The 21,896-nt window shown below is 50.9% G+C and overlaps 1 protein-coding gene across 2 annotated transcripts in view; it reads right to left on the bottom strand.

Moving 5' to 3' along the window:
• Positions 1-533: 533 nt before the first annotated feature.
• Positions 534-21,896, bottom strand: part of Traf4 (TNF receptor associated factor 4) — an 85,301-nt gene continuing 63,938 nt past the window's right edge. The window contains exons 2-4 of one of the 2 annotated variants that reach the window (XM_065435471.2): positions 6,909-7,067; positions 4,007-4,120; positions 534-3,334 (exon numbers count right to left, since the gene is read on the bottom strand). In XM_065435471.2, coding sequence (XP_065291543.2) covers positions 2,717-3,334; positions 4,007-4,120; positions 6,909-7,067 — 891 coding nt within the window. In that variant the 3' untranslated portion in view covers positions 534-2,716. Of the gene's footprint in view, positions 3,335-3,967; positions 4,121-6,908; positions 7,068-21,896 lie in introns of both variants that reach the window. The other variant, XM_065435470.2, reaches the window with a different exon arrangement.

Here is a 21,896-nt window from a genome sequence, read left to right as displayed (position 1 = left end):
ATGCCGATTCCTGAAAGAACAATGCCTGTTGGGCCTAGTGAGCGTCTTTGCAACCAATTGCATGGTGGCAAGCAACAAACCATCACTGGTAGCTTGCTACTAATATGTTCAGCCGTAATCGTCGTCAGCAATTCGCAGCCATGAATTGGACCGATCATCATAGAAGTGATGTTCAGGTCCATGGGCGGCCAGCCGGCAACTACCACAAGCCCCACAATTCTTGCCTGTGTGCTTACTGGACAGAATGGAAAAAGCTTCAAACTGACCTTGCGCAGCATAGCCCTAGCAGCCATCATTATGACTATCAAATTGCATGTGATGGCTACATTTTGCAGCATCACGACACCATGAATGTGTGTGTCATAGAAGCACAATACTGAGAAAAAGTGTGTAAACAAGTTTTTTCGTCACATTTGAGTGCTACAATTGTCATCTAGTAGGTAACAAGCTTAAACTGTGCCATGTAACACTTCAGGCCTGCATGTAGCAACAAGTCCATTGTTGCTGCAACAAGACATCGAGTGATATGAGCATTTTGCACTTTCAGTATCTTCAGTCTTTATTCAGGCTGGAACAATGAAGGCACGTGCGTACTTTCAAATATGACTACAAATCTACAGATGATGAGGATGAGTATGGTGAACAACATATGACTAGGAGTGTACAAATAATGTTTTCATACAAGCTTCTTCGTTGTAGACAAATGCATACTTATAAGGCATACGTGTATATAGATTCATTTGTTTGTATATACAATATGAAAAAAACACATTATATTAAGAGATATGTATGCTATTATAAATGAATTGTACATGAAGCATGTCCGAAAACACAAGATATATAAGGCAGTTTATGGAATAAAAATAGCAGTTAAAAAGCTTTGGCCTTGCAAGTGTCGGGAGAAAGGGGTTAACAAAAGGACATTATTTCAAAAAGAGAAACACTAGTTGTCGTTACATGACAGCAAGGTGAAAAAAAAAACATGATAAACCTAGTTTATAATTGTTCTTTCAGAAATTTGTAGACAAACAATACCAGGACATCTTGTGCTGTTAATTGTGGACACAACCACTTTTCAAAAGCACTGTTAAATTGAATGCCTAGCCGTTGCAATTTCAGAGTGAGATAGTGCTTTATCAGCGACACTATTTTGTCATGGTAAGAGAGATAAATATGTGTTACTCAATGTGCTTAAAAGTAGGAAGTGTAGAAGTACACTGGAATCATTTAAAATGTTAGTATGGCTGAAATGCGAAGGCTAAAGCTTCGTTCCCAAGGCCCACTAGAAAAGGATGCTCGATGGCGGCATTACTTTGCCCTTGAAAGGTTTTCCTGAGATGTCTTGTGTAGCAGATAAAGCTGCAGCAGTTCACATTAGTCTACAATGCCTTTTTTTTTTTTTTCACTCGTGCACATTCCTGAGTGTGTATAAAGTTTTCTTTTTCCTTCAGCCCTAAAAACATACACAAAGTAACTTGGTGTGCTCGTTAGGTCACTTGTGTATTGGTCCCAGCATTTCACATGTACTGTCTACAACTATAAGAGTGTGAGCATCACTGTGAAAATGTGCACTGTTGATTGCAAGGCATGACTTGGCTTGTTTGAGTGCACACCGCTCACTGATTTGTCATTTCAAACGTTGCCATCCTGCTTACATTAGAAACGGCACAATACAAGGAGCAGTCCTGCACTTAATGTGTGTGGTGGAATTGCTTCCCCAAAGAAAGCTTTCTTAAACTGCATCATTGTAATTGCAATAGCTTGCAGTTTTCGCAGTTAGAAGACACACTATACCAACTCTTATCTGCAGTATGCACCACGGTTATTCACTGCTGCTTCCATCTTGAGGACCTCCAATCTCCTTGCTTATCTCGTCGTGAGCAGTGCACACAAAAATATGTTGCCAAAGCAATCTTTCTTCTATAATGCTATTTCGGTGTAGTTCTTGTCTTAACAACTTTAGGCAGCGTGAGATGACGGGACTGACAGTGTCAACATGCTCAAGCAACGCACGCTGGCTTGCGTCATCAGAAAGCGGCCACATGATAAACTTAATTGCAAACAGGCATCGATGATCCAGTACACGCAAGAACAAAATGGCTCATCATGAGCCATTTTTACAGCTCTATATAGCTTGATATAGCTGCTCTCAGGTTCGTCGATTCGCCGTGACAGTTTAAGCGCCGCCGTCTTAAAGGTTCAGTCTTGTCAGCCTAGTGTAGAATTGACACCTAAGAGTGGCCCCAGCAACTCACTCTAGCTTGTAAATGCAGCTGCATCTGAACTTCAATGTCCGCAGACAGCAGCTGTCTGTACAGTCATCCACAAAAGCTTACGGCACACAGGATTCGGGGAAAGAAAACGTTCCCATGACGCCCGGGCATGTAGCCTCCTATTCAAAGTTTCAGTCTGTAGCACTTTTTTTTTCCCCGACCTACAAGGTGATCCATTAAACTGAGAGCGCTGTGCCTCAACAGGGCAGAAATCGACATTGTAATGAAACTCGTGCCCCGTAAACATTTGCGGCTGACTGTACCTAGCATCAAGGGGGGTGGGGGGGGGGGGTGGAATAAGAGCCTTTCCTGCACAGCAATTGCAGCATTAACACTCGCCGAGTCACTGCCGACATTTCAACGCCATCGTTCAGCACCTCCAAGGTCACCGCCGGCGCACTTTCGCAGCTTCCGCTGCTCTCCGCACAGTCTGGCAACCGCAGTCACACGGCGATGATCTTGCTCTCGTCCACGGTGACCTTGATGAAGACGGCGTTGTCGCGCACGTAGTGGCACTTCTTGAGCATCTCGTGCGACACGAAGCGCGGGAACCCGAACCCCAGCGCGTCCGGCTCGCGGCTGGGCCGCTGGAAGTTCTTCCACGTCGGGTCCGGCACGAAGCTCTCGACGATGTGGCACGCCTTCTCGGGCGTCGACGGCTGGTCCAGCAGCGCGAACGACACCGTGTGCGCGAAGGGCCACGGCAGCAGCGAGTCGTACTCGCCCGGCAGCAGCTTGATGTAGACGGACAGGTGCGTCGACTCGCCGGAGCCGTTGCCGTTGAGGAACAGCGTGGCCATGAGCCGGTAGCCGTACGGGCTGGTGCTGAACGGCGGGCTGCAGATCTCGAGGCCGCCCTCCTGGGCCTTGGCCTCGGCCATCTTGTGCGAGTAGTCGGAGATCTTCCAGAGCAGCGTGCCCGTGGTGTTGGCCACGAGGCCGTGCAGCGCGGTGCGCAGCGCCGAGATCTGCTGCTGCTGGCGCGACACGATGCCGCACAGCAGGCCCAGGTGGTTCTTGCTGCTCTCGTCCAGGTGCTGGTCGAGCGCGAACTGCGAGCCCTGCGGCAGGCGTGAGAGAGACGGTATGTATGTGAAGTACGACGGACGAGTGCGGAATGCCGCATGCTTTCTCCGTGTGCACACCGAAATGAGACATTCCCGCATAGTTCTGGAATCAAAGTGCGTAGTCGTAACAACTTGTGCAATTTGGAGCGCTACTGCGGCGCGTGAGCACATCACAGAACGTGGTATCCCGCTTACTTTCGTCGTGCATTAAAGATTCTGGTTCCGTAGCCGCACTTGTTTGAAAGGTGGGCATTTGGCTTCGCAGCATCCCCATGAAGGTGAAATTACGGAAGAAACGAAAAGATTCGTCAAACCTGAAACTTTGTGACGTCATGCTGCGCAGGCGGGCGTGCCATTTGTTCTAAGCAAGCCTGAGAGACGTCTAATCGAGTGTGCCGCGGGAGCATTCGATCGGCGGCGTGCCACGATTAAGTTCCGCGATTCTCGCTGTAGAGTGCATGCTTGGTAAGTCGTTTGGTTGGTCGTCACGTTGAGTGCATGCACCCGTGCGGTATCAGTGGAGAAAAGATACGCGCGTGTCCAGGCCATTCAGTAAGCGTCTCATTGTTTGACAAGAGAAAGAGAGAGAGGCGTACTAGCGTGCAAGTGCATGAGGCGCGCCATCACCTTGAACTTGCAGCCCAGATCCTTAAAAACGCAACCCACAGCCGCGGCGGGGCAGAACTCCTTGAGGTGGTGCTCCAGGTCCTCGCGTGGAATCTTCGTTGTCTCGCACTGGTGACACTGTACCAGGTACCGCGGGCACTTGGGAATGTGGTTCTGCGAAGAAAACATGGGGGAAAAAAATACGAGCTGTCATGTCCTGCTTGTACTTGCAACGTCGCGGATGTATGAAAAAAAAAAAGGCGCCATTCCTTCGCGCTTTCGTCTGAATGAAGCCTCCCAATTTTTGCGCTTCTTTATAATGCCTTCGCTAACCTTCCACCCCGCTTGTCTTTCGTCCATCTTTGGTAACCTTCAAATCGCTTTCAATATATGGTTGAGGTTCCGATAACATCGATTTCGTCCCCGCTTTTTTCTTTCGCGTCGTTTACGCCACCAGACAAGCCTTCGATGTGTCCCAGACGTGTCGCACTATTAGCCCACTGCCGACTCTCCAGACTGGCACGGTGGCTTTGCAGAGTGTCCCAGCTAACTTTAGCCAGAGTTTAAAAATATGCGAATGCCACGTAGCTGGACATAACCAAGGTAATGTTATTTGCCGTCGCTTGGAGATACTACATTTCTTTTTCACTTCGTCTAATTAGATAATCAGTCTTAATTAATTAATTTCTCAAGTAATATAATTAGATTAAATGTGCCAATGAGAAAATTGTGGAACGACATGAAATACTCCCGATAAAACTTTCTGTTGCTCAATGTGTGCTACATAAAAGTGTTTTTCCGAGCGTGAGAAAAGCCCGCAAATGCACCCAAAATCGCCTCGCGACTGGCCGCCGCGAGCTTTCTTGACGCTCGAAAAAGACTTTTATGTCGCGTGTATTCAGCAACAGAAAGCTGTATCGGGAGTTTTTCATGTCGCTCTACAATTTTCTCATGGACACTTTTCATGTAATTATAATATTTGAGAAGTTTATTAATTAATAGTAATTATCCGGTTAGGCGAATGAAAAAAATCGTTTGAGTATCTCCAAGCGACGGCAAACAACATTACCTTGGTTCTTTCCAGCTACGTGGCATTCGTCCACTTTTAATATCTGGCTAAAGCTAGCTGGGGCACCCTGTAGGCGGCGTTCTGCTTCTCTCTGTATGACACGGGCGCAATACCTTGTGTACAGATCCTTTTTTTTTTAGCGTTTTCCTCTCTGTCACCTTTCTAACCCCTATCTCCCATCCCCAGTGTAGGGTAGCAAACCGGAGACTCCTATCTGGTTAACCTCCCTGCCTTTCCTCTTCATTTTCTTTTTCTCTCTCTCTCTCTCCCTCTCTCTAAGGCACACTTTAAGCAACCGCACGTAGGTGGAATTCATATACGTGCTTCTGCAGCCCCTGCGCTGCTCTTGGGACGTTATATCCCTCCATGGGTAAATCAATAAACCCCGATGCTGTAGACTCCAATCATTATCAGCCTTTATTATCATGCGGCGCGCGTAGTGCTGGTAGCATCGAAAGGGATTCGACTCTTTAAGCGTCCATGCCCCCAACGTTCTTGGTAGCACGATCGGTCGAACGCCAATCTCGGAACATAATAGGAAGGGGGGGGGGGGGGGTAGGAGGCATACTCAATTCTGGCTGACGTGCGCTTGTTTATATACAACGACAATTACCGTTGTCATAGTAGCGTTTTTCTGTTGGGCGCGCAAGTGCACGCCTAGAAGCGGGTTTAGCCCCACAATGAGCCTTTCTGAGGAGAAGCCACCTTAGACGAGCGATGGCTTTCAGGGGCGCTGCGCACTTGCAGGCTAAAGCCCCTGGTGCCGGCTCCGGCCTTCGCAAGCACGTCGAACCACCGTGACGTCAATGTTTCCTTGTGCAAATTCTCGCCTCTAAGATATTGGCATAGTGCTTATTATCTCTCATTGGAAGAAGCAGTGGCAGATTGGGGGAGACAACGAAGCAAATGAAAAAAAAAGGAAAAAAAAACGTCACACGTGTTTCGTCTCGTTTGACTAGCTTAGACCATTTGCTTATCCTGTTGCGCATCATCTCGACCCATTCGCGCGGGAACAAGTAGTTGCGCGTTTGCGCAGGAGGGACGAAAACTGGCCCGGACGGTGACTTGATATGGCAGGCAAGCGAAACAATACACAGTGTAAACTAAAACCTCGCAAGCATTCATTTGCGAGCTGCTTCGTACCTACCCGAGAGACGGGAAGAATGACAACACAGTAGTAATCCATAAGAACGGAAGGAGGCGTTAAAGTTGTGTGGTCGAATTCGCAAAGCTTATAGTTCGCGAGTGTTGTTCGCCCTTGGCCTGCCGCCTTAGCTAATAACACGTGCAGCAACACGATTTTTGCTGGAATCTGTTCCTGAAAACTGTTCTAGCGCAAGAACTGTTTTTATGAATACAGGCCCTGATTTTTCTTTTTTTCTTTCTTCACGCAATCTCGGCGTAGTAGGCGCAGTAGAAACTGCTGCGTCTACCCGCCGTGGTTGTGTTGACCTGCTGAGCACGAGGTCTCGGGATCGAATCCCGGCCACGGCGGCCGCATTTCGATGGGGACGTGCACCTAAATCTAAGTACACGGGTGATCACCCGTGTACTTGGGTTTAGGTACACGTTAATGAACCCCAGGTGGTCTAAATTTTCCGGAGTCCTCCACTACGGCGTGCCTCATAATAAGAAAGTGGTTTTGGCACGTTAAACCCGATAACTTAGTTTTAAACTGCTGCGTCAGTTTCCTCCATCTTTCTCCAAACCCCGCGTCCGTCTAAATAAACAACACACCTACGATCGCTACATGCTACGTTCTGCAGTGTCGACCACACTGCAGCATCCAAGATGCGGTGAACAATGGCAGCACCTCTCTCCGATCGCTGTCACTTTGCGACGGCGTTCATTCACTGCGCACGCGGGCCCTGTTTGTGTGTGTCGAGTGGTTACCTTGAGCGTGTCGAAGACGAACTCCTTGCGGCAGTAGGGGCACGGCACGAGCCGCTTGGTGCAGTCGTTGGTGCGGTGCTCCTGCAGCAGCCGCCGAGACACCTTGGCGCCGCACTTGTTCTCGCAGTACACGGGCTCCAGCGGACACTGGCTGGCGTGCTGCGAAACAGAACCAAGGCAGGAGGGCGCGAAAGGTCAGTTTTTGGCCGCGCTGGCATATATACGATAAACATTTCAGGCAATTAGACTGAAACAAAGCGGAAACTATTATGTTCACGCCAAAAAGAAGTAATAATAAGAGCACCCGAGTTTGTTTGACGGAAGGCTTTTCTCAGTCGTTTCTACCAGAAAAAAGAAAAAAAAAGGATATCTGAGGGGGGATCGAAGACAGCGTAATGTCTGAACATCTTGTGAAAAGAGGCAATATAACTACAACAGTATGTTCGCAATGATTGCACGGTGCTTGAGGCTGCAAGGAAATGAGGCTGGCCTTTCGTCACTAGGCAGTGACACCACAGAACAGTCGTAACTGTGATGCGTTGCCCATCGAAGACGTCTCGAAGGTGAAAGCAGTTAGCGAATCCCACGGATGTGTTAACGCTGGTGTCACACGGCGCACTTTCGATCGCGATCAAGCCCGAATCATCCGGATCGAAATTCTCGACCGCGATCGGCTCCGTCGCCCAGCTCGCGACCAAGAAATTCGGTCCGAATCGGGCTTGATCGCGATCGAACATTTCGATCGCGATCGACTGTTATGCGGTCCGCCACCCGCATAACAGCTGGTCAGCTCGGAAACACAGCTCGGATGCACTTGAGAAGCGAACTTATATATATGACCATGCTCAGTCAGACTTGCGCATATGTCGCCAGGTTTGCATCCTGGCCGTGGTCGTTTGCATCTTAGGCAACCAACTCAACCCCTCAGTGAGAAGAGATACGCTTGCGCGCGATGTAGTCTCGTCTAAGCCTACTGGCGAACATACACCCGATCACGGGAACCTAAAGTGGGTCACCTTTTCATCGGCCTCAATGCGAGATGGCAAAGATCATTAATTTTCCATTCGTGCATTTGCGACGCTCCATATGCACAAAAAAGAAAGTAGACCTTCATATCTGACACCGCGCGCAGTTGAATCCCAGAAGGCGCCAACTTGACCTCGATCTCCGCGATCCAATCTCGCCACCTCGAGTGCGTTAGAAAGCGTAAGCGTTGCAAGAGCGCTCCGGCATTCTCATCATACACAAGGGCACCAGGTCCGTGAAAGCCCGTCACGCGCTGCCCCTGCTTCGAGCGTAATATCTTTCTCTCTCGTTTGCTCGAACACAACAGAAACGAACGTGAACGAACGTCTATAGTACTCGCAGTTGTACTATACAGCTGCGCGTTCGTAGTACGCGTATACTTTCTCATTCGCGTGCGTATACAGACACATACACAATCTTTGATAGAGTGCGCCGCATATGCGAGCGACATTCCTGCGTCGACGAAGTGGATAAGGGAGTGTTGGCAGTGTTCGTTGCATGCGGCACAGGTATACAACGCACGCTCGCTGGTCATGCGTGTGGTCACATCCTCACGAGCTTTCTCCGCGGGCGGAGATGACCCATCGCGCGCACATACAGAGGGGGGAAAAAACAAAACAAAAAACGCGGGGCCCCGCTGTTTTCCCACTGAAACGCATTGTCGTCGCCCGGCCGTGTGGGTGACAGGGGTCACGCATCGGTCCCGCCTACCCGTCCTCGGAGCCCTTTGTGTTATACCGGGAGAACACACACACAGGCACACGGTCGTGACAACGACGCGTACCGCAGTGCTGACAAGGTTCCCTCGGGGTAGAAACAGCGCGAGGTCATTGTGTGTCTAGCGCACGTGAGCGTCGTGGCTGTATCTCCCTTCTTTTGTCTTTCTTTCTTTTTTTTTCTCGGAACTTTCGATTCAAAGCTGTTTTAAGCCTACTATCTGTGTCTCTTTCTGCCGCTCTTTCCCGCTGTCCGGTCGGTTCGTTCCGCAGCGCTGACCCCCTGGGCTTCGTTCCCCGCTTGGCACTTGTCCCCCATTAGCGGACAGTCAACCTTGAGGTCTCTTGTATGCCCTCGTGGCCTTGTGAAGACTATAGTAAAAGGGGCGACGATGGGACGAGAGCTGGGGGGAAGGGGAAGGGGTAAGTTTTGGCAACGTCCCCATTGCATTGTTCGCCTGCTATTCTCGTACATTTCGCTGACTAGTCGTAATAACTCCTCGGTACACACATGCACGTGCACGTCTCCTGCCCCCGACTCTCCCTTTTTCCGGTCACTTTGCAGGCTTTCGCGCTGTCAATACCTCCGGCTCGATCCTTTGGAGTCCGGTGTACTGCTAGAAGATTGTGCCCTTTTTTCTTTGCGTCCGCTGAACGGAGTAGGGACATCTTCGTTTTAAATTCAGCTGCCATTGTTACATCTATCTCGGTTAGATTTTGTGGATCGGCGCCTGCATTTCACATAACTCTGCAATGCCCAACATTCATAGAAAATATAACATATTCAACAACTCTGTTTCTAGCCATATGGAGCGTACTCTAGTGCAGGAAAACAAAAAATAAAACGCTGTTTGAGGTAAAACTTATCTAGCTTTTCCCGTTATTTATTAGTAATTCCTTTGCTGAACACTACCCTGCAGAAAGCTCGCCCCAGAGTGTAAACATATACTGTAAGCGTATGCGTTAGTCTTCCCACGCTTAAACAAGAATTCTGAGGACTCGAACTTAACGTAGAACCTGCGGCACTGCATGTTTCAAGTATACTTTGTAGCTACGGTGGACTGGTGACGACCCGCTTGCTCAGGGTTTTCTCAATATCCTTCAGTAAGGACTAGGGGGGGAGACGTTGGCGCGTATGAGCGCACAGCTCCCCAGGCGTATACGAATGCGTTCACACTCGCGAGCTTCAGCCTTCCCCCGAACGACAGAAGCCCCTGACCAATGCCCACTGCTTTTCCTTCGTGCATTAGTGACTGCGGCGTACGGCAAGTAGCTGAGTGGCCTCCAACAACGCGCACGAAACGCCCTGGGGGAAAGCACGAAGGAGCAGACTCCCTACAGCAGCAGTCGCAGTTCAGACCTCCGAGCGGCATTGCGTAAAGTACTAGCGTAACGTCCGACAGCTTCGAGGACGGCCCGTCGGCGAAGTACGCACGCATTCGGCCCGCGTTCGGCTTCTTGCGAGCTCTCTCTCACGCTCCTTGCTCGAGCATTTCTTAAAGGGCACCGTATGCAGGATCGTAAGCTGCCGTTGCTTTCTCCTGAGCTTCTTTCATTCGCTCTTTGCTGCCTAATGCTCTGCTTCTTCCTCACTGTGGTAGAATCAAGCTGCCCTTCGTGGTGCCTGTGCGCTCCCGGAGAACAAAGAAAGAAAGAAAGAAAGAAAGAAAGAAAGAAAGAAAGAAAGAAAGAAAGAAAGAAAGAAAGGGCGAAGTCACGCGAGTGCACCGTTTTCTCGAATTGCGACGTCACGCTCGCGCCCTGCGGCGGCTATACGGGGACCACGTCGTTAACGAGTTAAGTGGCGCGAGCACTCGCACATGTGCACACGCAAGCACACGAGTACGGCAACGAAGAAAAAAGTCGCGAGGACGGGGCCAAGGCGGTCAGAAGAGAACGTGGTCGCTCTCGCCGATTCTTTCTTTGGCACCCCTAACGTCCCCGCGATGTGAAGCGAGCCCCGTCGGATTGCGCTACGCGCGGTGCCGCAGCCGTCCGAATAGCTGCCGCGAGCAAACGGCCCCAGTGATCTAGCCTCCAATCGGCGGAGCCATTAGTGCCATATGCGTCTTCATAGAGCTATAATATGGTGATTGAAAGGAGAGACGCGCAACGTTGCAGCGAATGGAAAGAAGTGGTCACATTAGTCGAAAAGTCCCGCCACTGTGAATTGGCTCACTTTGCTTCTCGCGGCGACTCCATGCGAGCAACATTCTGACGTTCCAAGGTATAGCCCGCATTTTTACGCAAGCTTGCATAGAACAGCAAGTGTTCGCAGGGCGGCCAGGGGACACCCTATATCGAATGGCGAGAAACATTACTTTCGTATGAAGAATCACCCTCTGTCTCTTGGTAAGAAAGGCTACATATCGTTGTATGTGTGTCGAGCTTCCAGGACATCTCCATCAAAGGCGAGAACCGCTGGATACCCTGGCAGTCTTGCGAGCTTGAGGTGCAGTGACTTCGACGGCGGTGATTTGTCTTCGACGCGTGCATTGGTTGGGTCGGGCGTGCTATTTATATGCTCGGAGGCGCGGAGCCACATCTGGTTCTCCGTTTCGTGCGCGTCTCCTCGTGTATGCGTACGCGTATACGCACACGCCTCGTTTATACAGGCGCGCGTCGTTGCGCCGGGAATCATCGGCGACTTTCAGCGCGACGGCCGCATAGCGCTTGCGTAACGTGGTTGTAGTCGAGCGATGCCATTCTCTCTCGCTTCCTTGCCGCGGCATCTGCGAGCGACGCCGCGTTCCTCCACGGTCGCCTCACGCCGCGTGCCAGAGGGGCAGATGGAAACGGGCGACAGCGCGCGGGGCTTCCAAAAGAGGCACGCAGCCTGCTGCCATGGGCGCGCGAGCCAGCCGTCATTGGCTCCTGGGGGTTTCGAAAGAAAGAAAGAAAGAAAGAAAGAAAGAAAGAAAGAAAGAAAGAAAGAAAGAAAGAAAGAAAGAAAGAAAGAAAGAAAGAAAGAAAGAAAGAAAGCGGCGCGTGGCTGCCGGGTTCGTCTCGCAAATGGCCGTGTCCATTTGCGCTGCCGCCTTGCACTGCAGGAACAGCTGGTCGTGGTTCCTTGGCTGGCTGGTTAAAAATAGGCGCGGCCGTAGCGGCGTGCTCCTTCGTCGCCGCTGTGATGTAATCTTTCCTGACGCGTCGATCCTGTATCTCTTTTCCTTCCAATATACGTAAACCGAGGCGTGCCACTTCCAAAGCGCGTACCATGTACCTTGGATGCTGTGCGGCATACCACGTCTTTCTGTTGTGTCCTATATATATAAATCCTGAACTAATTCTCCTTTCTACAGTGCTGTTGAAGGGACACCAAAGAGAAACTTCTATCCGGGACTTTTGCGCGCGGGTACATTTCGAACGACACGAACAAGCTTTAAATTGGGATGCTATATTACGTTCATTCGCGGTCGTGAGTGCGCAGTGTTTACATATGGCGCAGGAAACAACAGTTTACAACAGTCAGAAGGCTTCCTTCATGTCCTCCCGTTTTATTATTAATTTTAGGTCGCTCAAGTACACCTCTCACGTTTATAGTTTCCTACAGAAACGGAAGAAACACGTCAACGCCTAGCTGTCACTTTCCAGTTTCTCAATGGCACCGTCATTGTCGCCTCCTCGTGTGAAGCGAATGGCGCAGTCCACGAGGAGTCAAGAGCTTGCTCGTATATGTACCTTCGCTCGGAAACAAGATTATTCATCTTCAGAACGCCTCTGGATGCTTACTTTATTGAGCCCCCGTGCAGGCTGTCCCCACCCTACGCGCTAAGACTACGACGCCGTTTTCTAAGAAGCACAAGAAGGAATACACAGCAGCGACCGCATGTCCACAGAAGGAGCGGTGTCGTACATATATATAGCGCTCGTGTTAGGTGATTTACGCCCGTCAAACACGGGATCCTTTGCTAAGGAAGTACAAAAATTGCTAGGTGGTACTCTGGCGCCAGTGTCTACAGGAGCTAAAAGCACGGGCATTCAGCCGGCAAAAGAATTATGGGTATAGTATAGTTTCCTGAAATTTAGTCCTGGTCGCAAACGGCTTTGTGACGAGTAAAACTTATAATTACTAGCACGCAGCATATTATCTTACATCTGAAACAATTCGCATTGACGATGTATGTGCGCAGATACTAGTCGCATTGCTGCGTTTAGGATACTCTTATCGCATGAACATCTAAACTAGACAAAGCGTTGCATATATTGCCACCAGAAGGTCTAAAATATCACGATAACGAACATTCTACACTATACTCATCACTTCCGTGGTAGCTGAACGACCGCAGCGCCACAGATCGCCCTGGTAATTTTTGTAGGAAACTCTATGGCTGCCACGTGGCCTCTGAGATAGAGCGACGAGACAGCGCGCGCAGCCACGTCTCGGAGGCCGCGGCTGCCACCACTGCTGGGAAAACGCGGTCGCCTGCCGGGCTTGTGACATCGGATGCTCGCGAGAGCGAAGAACGTTATGGCGCGGCCAGTCGCAAGCTTCCTCGTCACCCGCTGCATTCCTCGCGTGCGATGTCCCCGCGCGGCGAGGCTCTTCGGCGCACGACGGAAGCCTTTGCCTACCCCCCCCCCCCCCCTCTTGCGGGTGATTCACTGCAGAGACTGCGCTGCGCGTCCAGGAGTTCGACGGTCGCTTCGTGGTTCAGGTTTCGCGGCATAACGCGAACGCTGTACATGTGCCCAACTCCTGGTGTAGATGTGTCCCACGGGCGTCACGTCGCGGAAACTTTCCAGTGTGGTGACTTTCGCGGCGATGCGATAATTTTACGCCAGAAAAAGAAGAAGAAAAAAAAGGAACAACAGCGTGTTCTCAAGTATTTTGATGTTTTGATATTCTTCGCGGTAGCATGCCTTCTCACTTAATCTCACTAGTCAGAGGAATTCGGTGCTGCCAATAGCGTGTATGAAGTTATAAGGCGTACAGACCGACGAAGAATTCTTTTTTCACTACTGCACAGCCATCTCCTGCTTCGTACATAAAGAGAGAAAGATAGAGAGAGAGAAAAGAAAAACTAGGGTGTGCCAGACGCACGTCAGGTTTGCCACCCAGCACAGAGCGAAGGGGATTAAATCATGTGTACAGCACGAAATAAAATGCAGCTAAAGCGAGGGTGTACGGTACGTCCATGAATAAATAAATAATAAACCTTGCACTGGGGGAAGAGGATAAAGAGATGCGAGGACATAAATTTCTGACGAAATATATGGGAAAACCCGAGCATATATAGGGTGCTGGCTTGAGCTCCGTGGATATTGTGTAAACCCACAGGAAGATGCTGCTGGCTGACTAATACTTGTAAATGAGAAGTATGGTGAGTCACGCGATCGTTAGCAGCCTGAAATCGCAAGGATCCGGAGTAAGTGCTGCACTGACATCAGCTGCAGCCTGTATCTATGAGCTGCGGACCGTCGGCCAGAATTCGGAGCGACATGTCCCTTCTGTACCTCGTCCAGCTGGCCTCGCACATTTACCGCCCCTCTTGCGGAGCTGTCCCGGGCTGCTGCCTTCGAGGCTCCACTTCCTGTCGAAAGTGGGGCAGCACATAAGCGGCAGCCTGGCTATAACCATATGTGACTCTACGGTCCACCACAACATAGGTTCCGCTGGACTTCAATGAAGAGAGCAAGTTCTGTGTGTACATACAAGAAGCTTAACCCGTTTGGTGCCACAGGGGCAAACTTTCGAATTTAAAGAAAGAAAGAAAGAAGCGGGAGAAGAAGAAAGTGAAAAAAGGGTTTCTCAATGGCTTCGTGCGCTCAGAGAGCGTGTATGGCGAGCTGTGGCCACTGCGGTATTCCGAAACTATCGTAGTAACAGAAGCGAGACTTCAGCCGGTTGTGGGTGAACGATCGCCGAAAGCACCATGCCCGCCTGCCTCGGCCAGCAGCTGGGCGACGGCAAGGCGGGCAGTTACGAAGTCGGCAGTCTTCGAGACCAGCCGAGGGCGACCGGCCGCGTCGCGCCTCCATCTCGGAGCAGCGACGCGTCGCAAGCCATTTCCTGCGCATCATCGCCGCTCTTTTTTCTCTCCCGACGCAGACGCGCGCGCACATACGCGGACTCCTACGCGTCGCTGGCGCTGCAACGCTTCGCGGAGTCCGCGGACGCGCGCACCTTTTCTGAGGCGGCAGGAAGGAAATTCATTACGCCCGCTTGGCCGATCATGCTACGCGCGCGTGTTTATACGCGAGCGCCGCGCGCGAGTTAGGTCGCAGCTACACGGTCGCGCTTGCTTGCTTGCGTGCCGCCGCTGACCAGACGCGTATGGTCGCCGAGCGTGCCAGCGAAGCGCGCGTATGCGAAGGCTAGTCGTTGAAAGTCGCCGAACCGGCGCAGCTCTCGACGTATATACACGCGTGCAAGACGCGGCTTCACGGAGCCGTGGCCCCCACTTTCTATGCGTGCGGTTGCACGGGCGACGGCGCTCGCACCTGAACGCGTTCTTCTTGGGCAATGCGTATGTGACGCATAGCTTATTGACTGCACTCGTGCCGCGTATATACGTGCTCCCGAAAGACGTATCCTGAAGACTGACTGTCTGTGCAGACATGTGTCGGTGTATACCATACTCACGAATGGCGCATATATACGGTCGGTGGCGTATAGTCAGGACTGGCAAATTGTGCACGTGCTTCCCCTCCCCCACTCCTTCTTGAAATTTCTGGGCTGGTATATGCGGCCTGCCCAGCCCACCTCCTCGCTGCCTCTGCCTTCCCGTCCTCTGGCAATACATTTCTGGGTATACGCCACTGCACTACATACTGTGAACACGTTTCTGGGACGATAGCGCGCTCTCGCGAGAACTTGCGATCTTCAAGGTCGTGTTCGTGCACGAACTCGTGTAAGTACGACAACGCCCACGATTGATCATCATTGAGCACACTATAGGCTATATCGATGATAGCCTCAACACGACGTAGTCCGTGCGTACAGCTTTTCGTTATATAGAGCTCGAATTCGGCAGCTCACGTGTTGACTCGCCGGCTCCGTGCGGAATCGACCACAAACAGCCCTTGTATATGTACGTACATATATGTGCGCGTGCGTCGTCAATTGCTTTTCGTTCCTGCGATACGCCTGCACGCAGACCACGGCCGCTCTGGTACAAGCCGACGAAGACAACGCGCAAGCCACGCATGCTATGGCGAGCATGCGTGCTCGTTCTTCGCCATGTTCCTCTTGCCTACCCTCCCCACCCCCCCACCCCCACCCCCGTCCCACGAGTCCCTTGTTCGCTATATACAGTCGCTGTAATGGCGGTCATCAAAACTGCAGACGGCACCCATAAACCGCTGCAGAGAAGCCGTCGTCACGAGCAGGGTGTACCAGCAGCGAGGGCAGCGAGGTGGCCAGCGCACGGAAGCCTCTTCCACGGCTATCAAATCGAGATTTCCAAGACGGGAAGCGAGGCGCATCCCGTCCGTTCGCGTGTGCCGCTGCATGCGCGCTTCTCTCGTTATGCACGCCACGCCGAGCAGTACACGTGGGCACGCTTCGCCGCAGCGCACCGCGCATACACGTCCATCCGTGACACGCGTACATGTTGCTCGCGCTGCCGTGGTTCGCGATGGCTGTCTGGCCCTGCTTCCCAGGCGCCCTCGTTTTCACGCGGTTCTTCCACGAGAAGATTGCCCTCCGTGGTTTTCTGCTTCCTCTCAGAAGTGCAGCTATACAGCGCGGCCTTATGTAAGTGCGTACGTGATATAGTCGCTTTCGTTCGCCTCTTCATTCCCGCCGTCAATTCCTGTATTATTTCTTTCGTTACCGGCGCTCCGCTCCTACACGCTCGGTGTTTCCCGCTTTGTTTGATTTCTCTTTTGTTTTTCGTCAGCGTGATACTTCAGTATACGTATAACATCTGTGGTTAAGTTCAGTTCCCTGCCGCGGTGGCTTAGAGGCTGTGGTGTTGCGCTGCTAAGCACGAGGTATATAGCGGGATCAAAAACCCGGCCGCGGCGGCCGCATTTCGATGGGGGCTTAATGCAAGAACGCCCGTGTCCCCCGCATTGGGGACACGTTAAAATCCCCTGGTGTTCAAAGTTAATCCGGAGTCACCCCCTATACGGCGTGTCTCATAAACGAATCGAGGTTTCTGGCACGTAAAACCCCCAGAATTTAAGTTCTTTTCAAAGTCATATTTTAGTGTGAACGCACTTGCGACTTGGACCTTCCTCCTGTACATATAAAATCAGCACGCGCTATTCTTTCTGATCTGCACACACTTCACGTTCAAAGCAAAACATGTAGTGCAAAAATATGCTAGAAAGTATAGAATACGCACGTGCGCACAAATCAGTGCCAGACCCCTTAATAACGGCCGGACTCCGTACCTTCCATATAATTCATATACATCATCTGTCGCTTCCTTACTTATTCATTTTGGCCTGTCTGTCATCGACGTGGTTAATGGGCGCCCGTCTGTGTTTCTTGTTTTTTTATTCGCTTCTCGAACTATATACGCCCCTTCCCTATATCGCTCATTTATTATTATTATTTTTTTTTCTGTCTCTCCGTTGTTGTTGTAGCAGCCTTCTGCTGGCCTCTTGAAAGCCCGCATGTGAGTCTCCTAGCGCACGCGGTCGAGTTATGGCGAGCTAATCGCCCATCTACCCTTCCTTTTCCTTCACCTCTCTGGCCGCGGCGCCGACGACGTAGAAGAGAAGCGCGGGCAACGCGGATGCGCGAAGCGTCGTCTCGCGTGCGTCCGTCCGTCCGTCCAGCCTTCGCAGTTAAACGCCCCCATTGTCTCACACCGACGGGCGGCGGCGGCACCGCGCGGGCAGCGTCATCAGCGCGACCTTCGGAGCGTGTCGCCTGCAAAACCGAGCTCATGGGCCTCATCAAGACGCAGGCGCCCCTTAACAACCAACAAAAGTATAATGCGCCAGTCTCGGTCGGACGTTCTGCAGAAACCCCCGCCGTGGACGTTCTATTAAGACACGTACTATCCCCCGAACGGAAGCGTTCGGGAATCGCTTTCAGCAGAAGAAGAAGCCGTGGAAGATAACCGGATGTGTACAGTGTACGATGAATACACTCTAGTTCCGTGCAGTGCGACGGCGGAGAGCAAGTTTCTTTACTACGTGGTTCAGTCCAGAGGCGTGGTAAAGCCGACCACTGTTCGGAGGAATAAGTACAGTTAATGTCCGGCAAGACAGAAGACGAACAGGAAGACGAAGACGAAGTGACCGATAGCGGTCGAACAAATGGAATGCCTGTGAAGCCAACAAGGACAAGGAGATATTCGTATTCGTCAGGCCCTGACGGCTGATTTACATACATGCACTGCGGCTATACGAGAGGGAAGTCATAAACCGACAATTCGTAGTGGGCTTGGCGTTTTCGGCTAACAGAATTGGCTTTCGTTGCAAGATACGTTGCTCGTGAAGCAATGATTACGCACGACGATAAAACCGAATCGCTGCGTATAGCCTTACAAGGCGTAAAAATTTACTTGAGCCCTTTCCGTCATTTATAAACTCGCCATGCCATGTCAACGCCGATAAACGTGCCCGTACGTCACCTATAATTTTTCGCCGCGAACACCTTTAACACAACTTTTCGAAGGTCGTACATACGAGTAGCTAAAAATTCTGCTTCGAAACTTTAGGATTCCGCAGCGCTGCACCGCGTCTAAACACGGGATAGCACGCTCCCGGCGCACGCGAGCGCTCAAAGCTACGCGAGCGCCCTCTTTAATGCAGCTCACGGCGCCCCCCAGCGGTGCGCGCCCACATTGCCTTCGCAGATGCGGCAATTAGCATCGTTATCTCGACTGGAAGTCTAACCCTTGCGGCGAGAACTCTTTTATTACACACTCGCTCGAAAGCCAAGAACAACGTAGCTGGGAACTATATAAGCTCTGGCAGCATTTTTTTTATGTTCACGTTTTCTCGGTGTCTTTCTCTCGCGTGCAAAACAAAGGGATCCGGTTGGAGACGTTGACGCCTAGTTAAGAGTACGCGGCGGCCGTCCGTATATACTTAAGTCGCGTTTGTTAAAAGGTCCAAGGACTCGCGTCTGCGTGCCTGAAGAGATTTGCACGCCCGCAGCTTTCGAAGGCGTCGCCGTGTTTTCGTGTAATCCGCCCTTTACATACACGAGCTACAATGCTGCTCGTATTTGAAGCGACGTGGGCACGCAATGCAAAGCTAATGAAGATGGAAATGGGTGCATTAACGCATTCGATCGGGGCGTCGTGGTAAACAACGCCAGCTGCTACACCTTTTTTGCGAAAGCTTTCGGAAACGCGACGGGAGAGCACGCTCAAACGACCTCGTGGTACAAGCGACGGCGCATTAATTCCTACACATGGCGCCCAAAGTAAGCTTTCCTGCGGTTTCCGCTTTCGCTTTTTTGAGGATCGCCAAGGCATGCACTTACGTTATATATACTCCGCCATCTGTACATGTATATGGTGATCCTTTGCTATTTCTCTGCGATATAATTTCTAAATGGAAATCACGCAGACGTGGTTTATAGATTCTGGGTTTTTCTTGCCTGATCTTATTGTTCACCTCGGCCGAGCTGTTGCATGTACACTGATGTAAGTGTCTCAATATTGTGAAAATTTGTATGTTTATTACACTGCATGCTACGGGGACGAGAGTCGATAAGAATGCGTGGACAGTTCAATGTGCACCGCAACATTTCACTAGCAAAAATAGCTGCGCTCTCATGAAACATGTTCAGCGCTTCCTCAGACCACCGCGTTTCCGTCGCCCTCCCCGGCCCAGCCTTTTCTTTTTTTTTTCTTCCCATTTTCTTTTCCGCTCTGCTTAGAAATTTCCAAAGGGCTTTAGCTATTTAGAAGAGCGATGAACATAACGGAAGGAAAAATGAAGGCTTTAGCTATACATTGTTAAATTCCCTGTAGAGATCAAGCTATATATAATTTGATTTAAGTTGTAGATTATTATGCACTCGGTACGGGCGTATGGTGTCACGACCTTATGATGAAATTCGTGTTACACGTATAATAGCGTTTTTATTTTATTTTATTTTTTATTGCATTATGGATGCGAACCTCTTTTACCGAAAGCATGTACCAGTGCGCATAAAAATATGCTACCGGATTGTTTTCTTTTTTTGTATTTACGTTTTCTTTATGTATACTTGGTATGTTTAAGTGTTTGTGGATATGTGCGCGTGCGCGAAATTGTGGAGAAATGTTTAGTTTCAATGTATTCGTTGTGTCTTGCAAGAGCCGGCTCCAACGATTGCTAGCCTTACCGCTTGTCTTCAGAAATCGCCACTACGAGGCGACGTGAAAACGATGGAACAAAACGGACGAACAACGTATACCAGCACTGCCATTTGTCGGGCGTGTTGGTGAACTGACTTGGAAATCATATTTAGCGCCAGCAGACAAGGACAGAAGGGAGACGCATTGCGGTGTCGTCTCCCTTCTGTCCTTGTTTTCTGGCGTTAAATATGCTTTCCAACGCATGCCAGTTCCAGGCGGCGAAGTGACCGTCTATGTCGAGGGTCATAAGATCGGAGAGAGGGTAGCCAACACCCTCTAGAGAAGGAGGTGTTGGGTAGCGCCTCTCTCTCTCTCTCTCTCTCTCTCTCTCTCTCTCTTTATAGAGGCTGCAAGCGGCTTCCGAAAGCGCTCCGAGTGCCCCCAGCAGCAAAAGAGCCGCCGCTTTCTTGACAGGCGCCCCATCAATCTTGTTGCGTCTGCAGGTTTTGACGTCTGTACGCGCCAACGGCGATCGACGCACAAACGAACGAACATACACAAAGCTTGCGCGCGCGCGTGCATACCCACCGAAAGTGTATTAGCCCCGTTTCACCTCAGTGGAGTCGCACTGTTCGGCTGATCCGTTTCGCCTTGAACGTGCTTCGCGTTCCCTGTCCGTTTTCTCCCTTCGCTCCTGTCAGAAGAACGAGCCAGCGTTTACCGCGATGCCCTCCCCGTACAGGTGCTTCCGCAGGCGTTGTGTTTTACCTCACCGGCCGCGAGGCACGGCTGGGCATACGAGTGCGTCGTTTAGAGCGCTGCACGTGAGAAAGACATCACCCGCGGCAACCCGATTCCCTGCTTCTCCGTGGGAAGGAAGCGGCGAAGAAGGCAACCCACTGAGAGCCGCGCGCGCGGGACGTCCCGCGACTCGCGACGGGAGCTTTCGCTCGGGAAATGGGACGTTTTGAGCTTCTTCCGCGCGGCATCCTGTATACGAAGGCACCGCGGATGAAACGTCGCACCTGTGTGCGTTGAGTGTTCTGGGTGAGCTCTAGATGCCGGTTTGCATGTGCGCTTGTGCTTGTTGAGCATGTCGTGTGGATTCGTACTGTGTATGAGAGGGACATTTCATGCATCCCCAGTGTTATCTGGGGTAGCGTGCCAGGCGTACGACAAGATAAACATCTTGAGCACTAATTAAGAAATCTCTCTCTCTCTCTTTCTTTCCTTCTTTAAGCTGGATGTTTACATTGCAGTACATTTTTTTTCCTTTTTGTGTGTGTGTGTGTGTTTGTCAAGCCTCGATAGATTGTTTGCAGGCGGTTCTCTACGGACACTAGAAGGCAATTATTGTACTTCATAAGAAACGGAGCTCATGAACTCGCACTTTTACTGTTGTTTGCAGGATTTCTGTATTCCTTCGGTGAGAGAAGGCGAAAAGTCTACAAGGAATTTAAGTAGCGCATACGATGACGTCTGCATAGTCATTATGTGGACAGCCTACTTTGCTCCTGTCTTTATAAGGTATAGAAACACTCGTAAGCGCTCTGACTGACAGTACATCGCTCACTGCGACTCATGATCGCTCACTCGACTCTTCTACGGGTTCAGTGAGCGATCACGAATCACTCCTAATTATTCCTACGACGTCAGCTTACCCATCTCTCTCTCTCTCTCTCTCTCTCTCTCTCTCGCACCGACGTTTCGCAGCTACACAACACAGTGCGCACACGGCACAGCTCGCACACGGCGCAGCTCGCACCTTCGGCCACTTATACATTTCCCTACGTAGTTCTTCCAGCGTGCGCTTTCACTTTCTCCGGCAACCTTCATATAAGTGTTTCTTTCCTACGCGCAGTACCGGATTGCACACGCACACACACGCACGCACTGTCGGACACGGTCTCAAATGCGCAGACGAACCGCGAAGCCGGTCGGACCACTCGCGATCTCCTCGCTGGCTTCTTTCTTTTCTGTATCCCTCCATCCTTGGCATTGCCGCGTTTTCTCGCCACATCACAAGCGGCGGTGCCCTTCTTTCTCCG

The sequence above is a fragment of the Dermacentor albipictus genome, chromosome 2, assembly GCF_038994185.2.
Source record: "Dermacentor albipictus isolate Rhodes 1998 colony chromosome 2, USDA_Dalb.pri_finalv2, whole genome shotgun sequence".
Classification (NCBI taxonomy): Eukaryota; Metazoa; Arthropoda; class Arachnida; order Ixodida; family Ixodidae; genus Dermacentor; species Dermacentor albipictus.
Note: the sequence above shows the minus strand (reverse complement) of the source record. Positions and strands in the feature narration are given on the sequence as shown.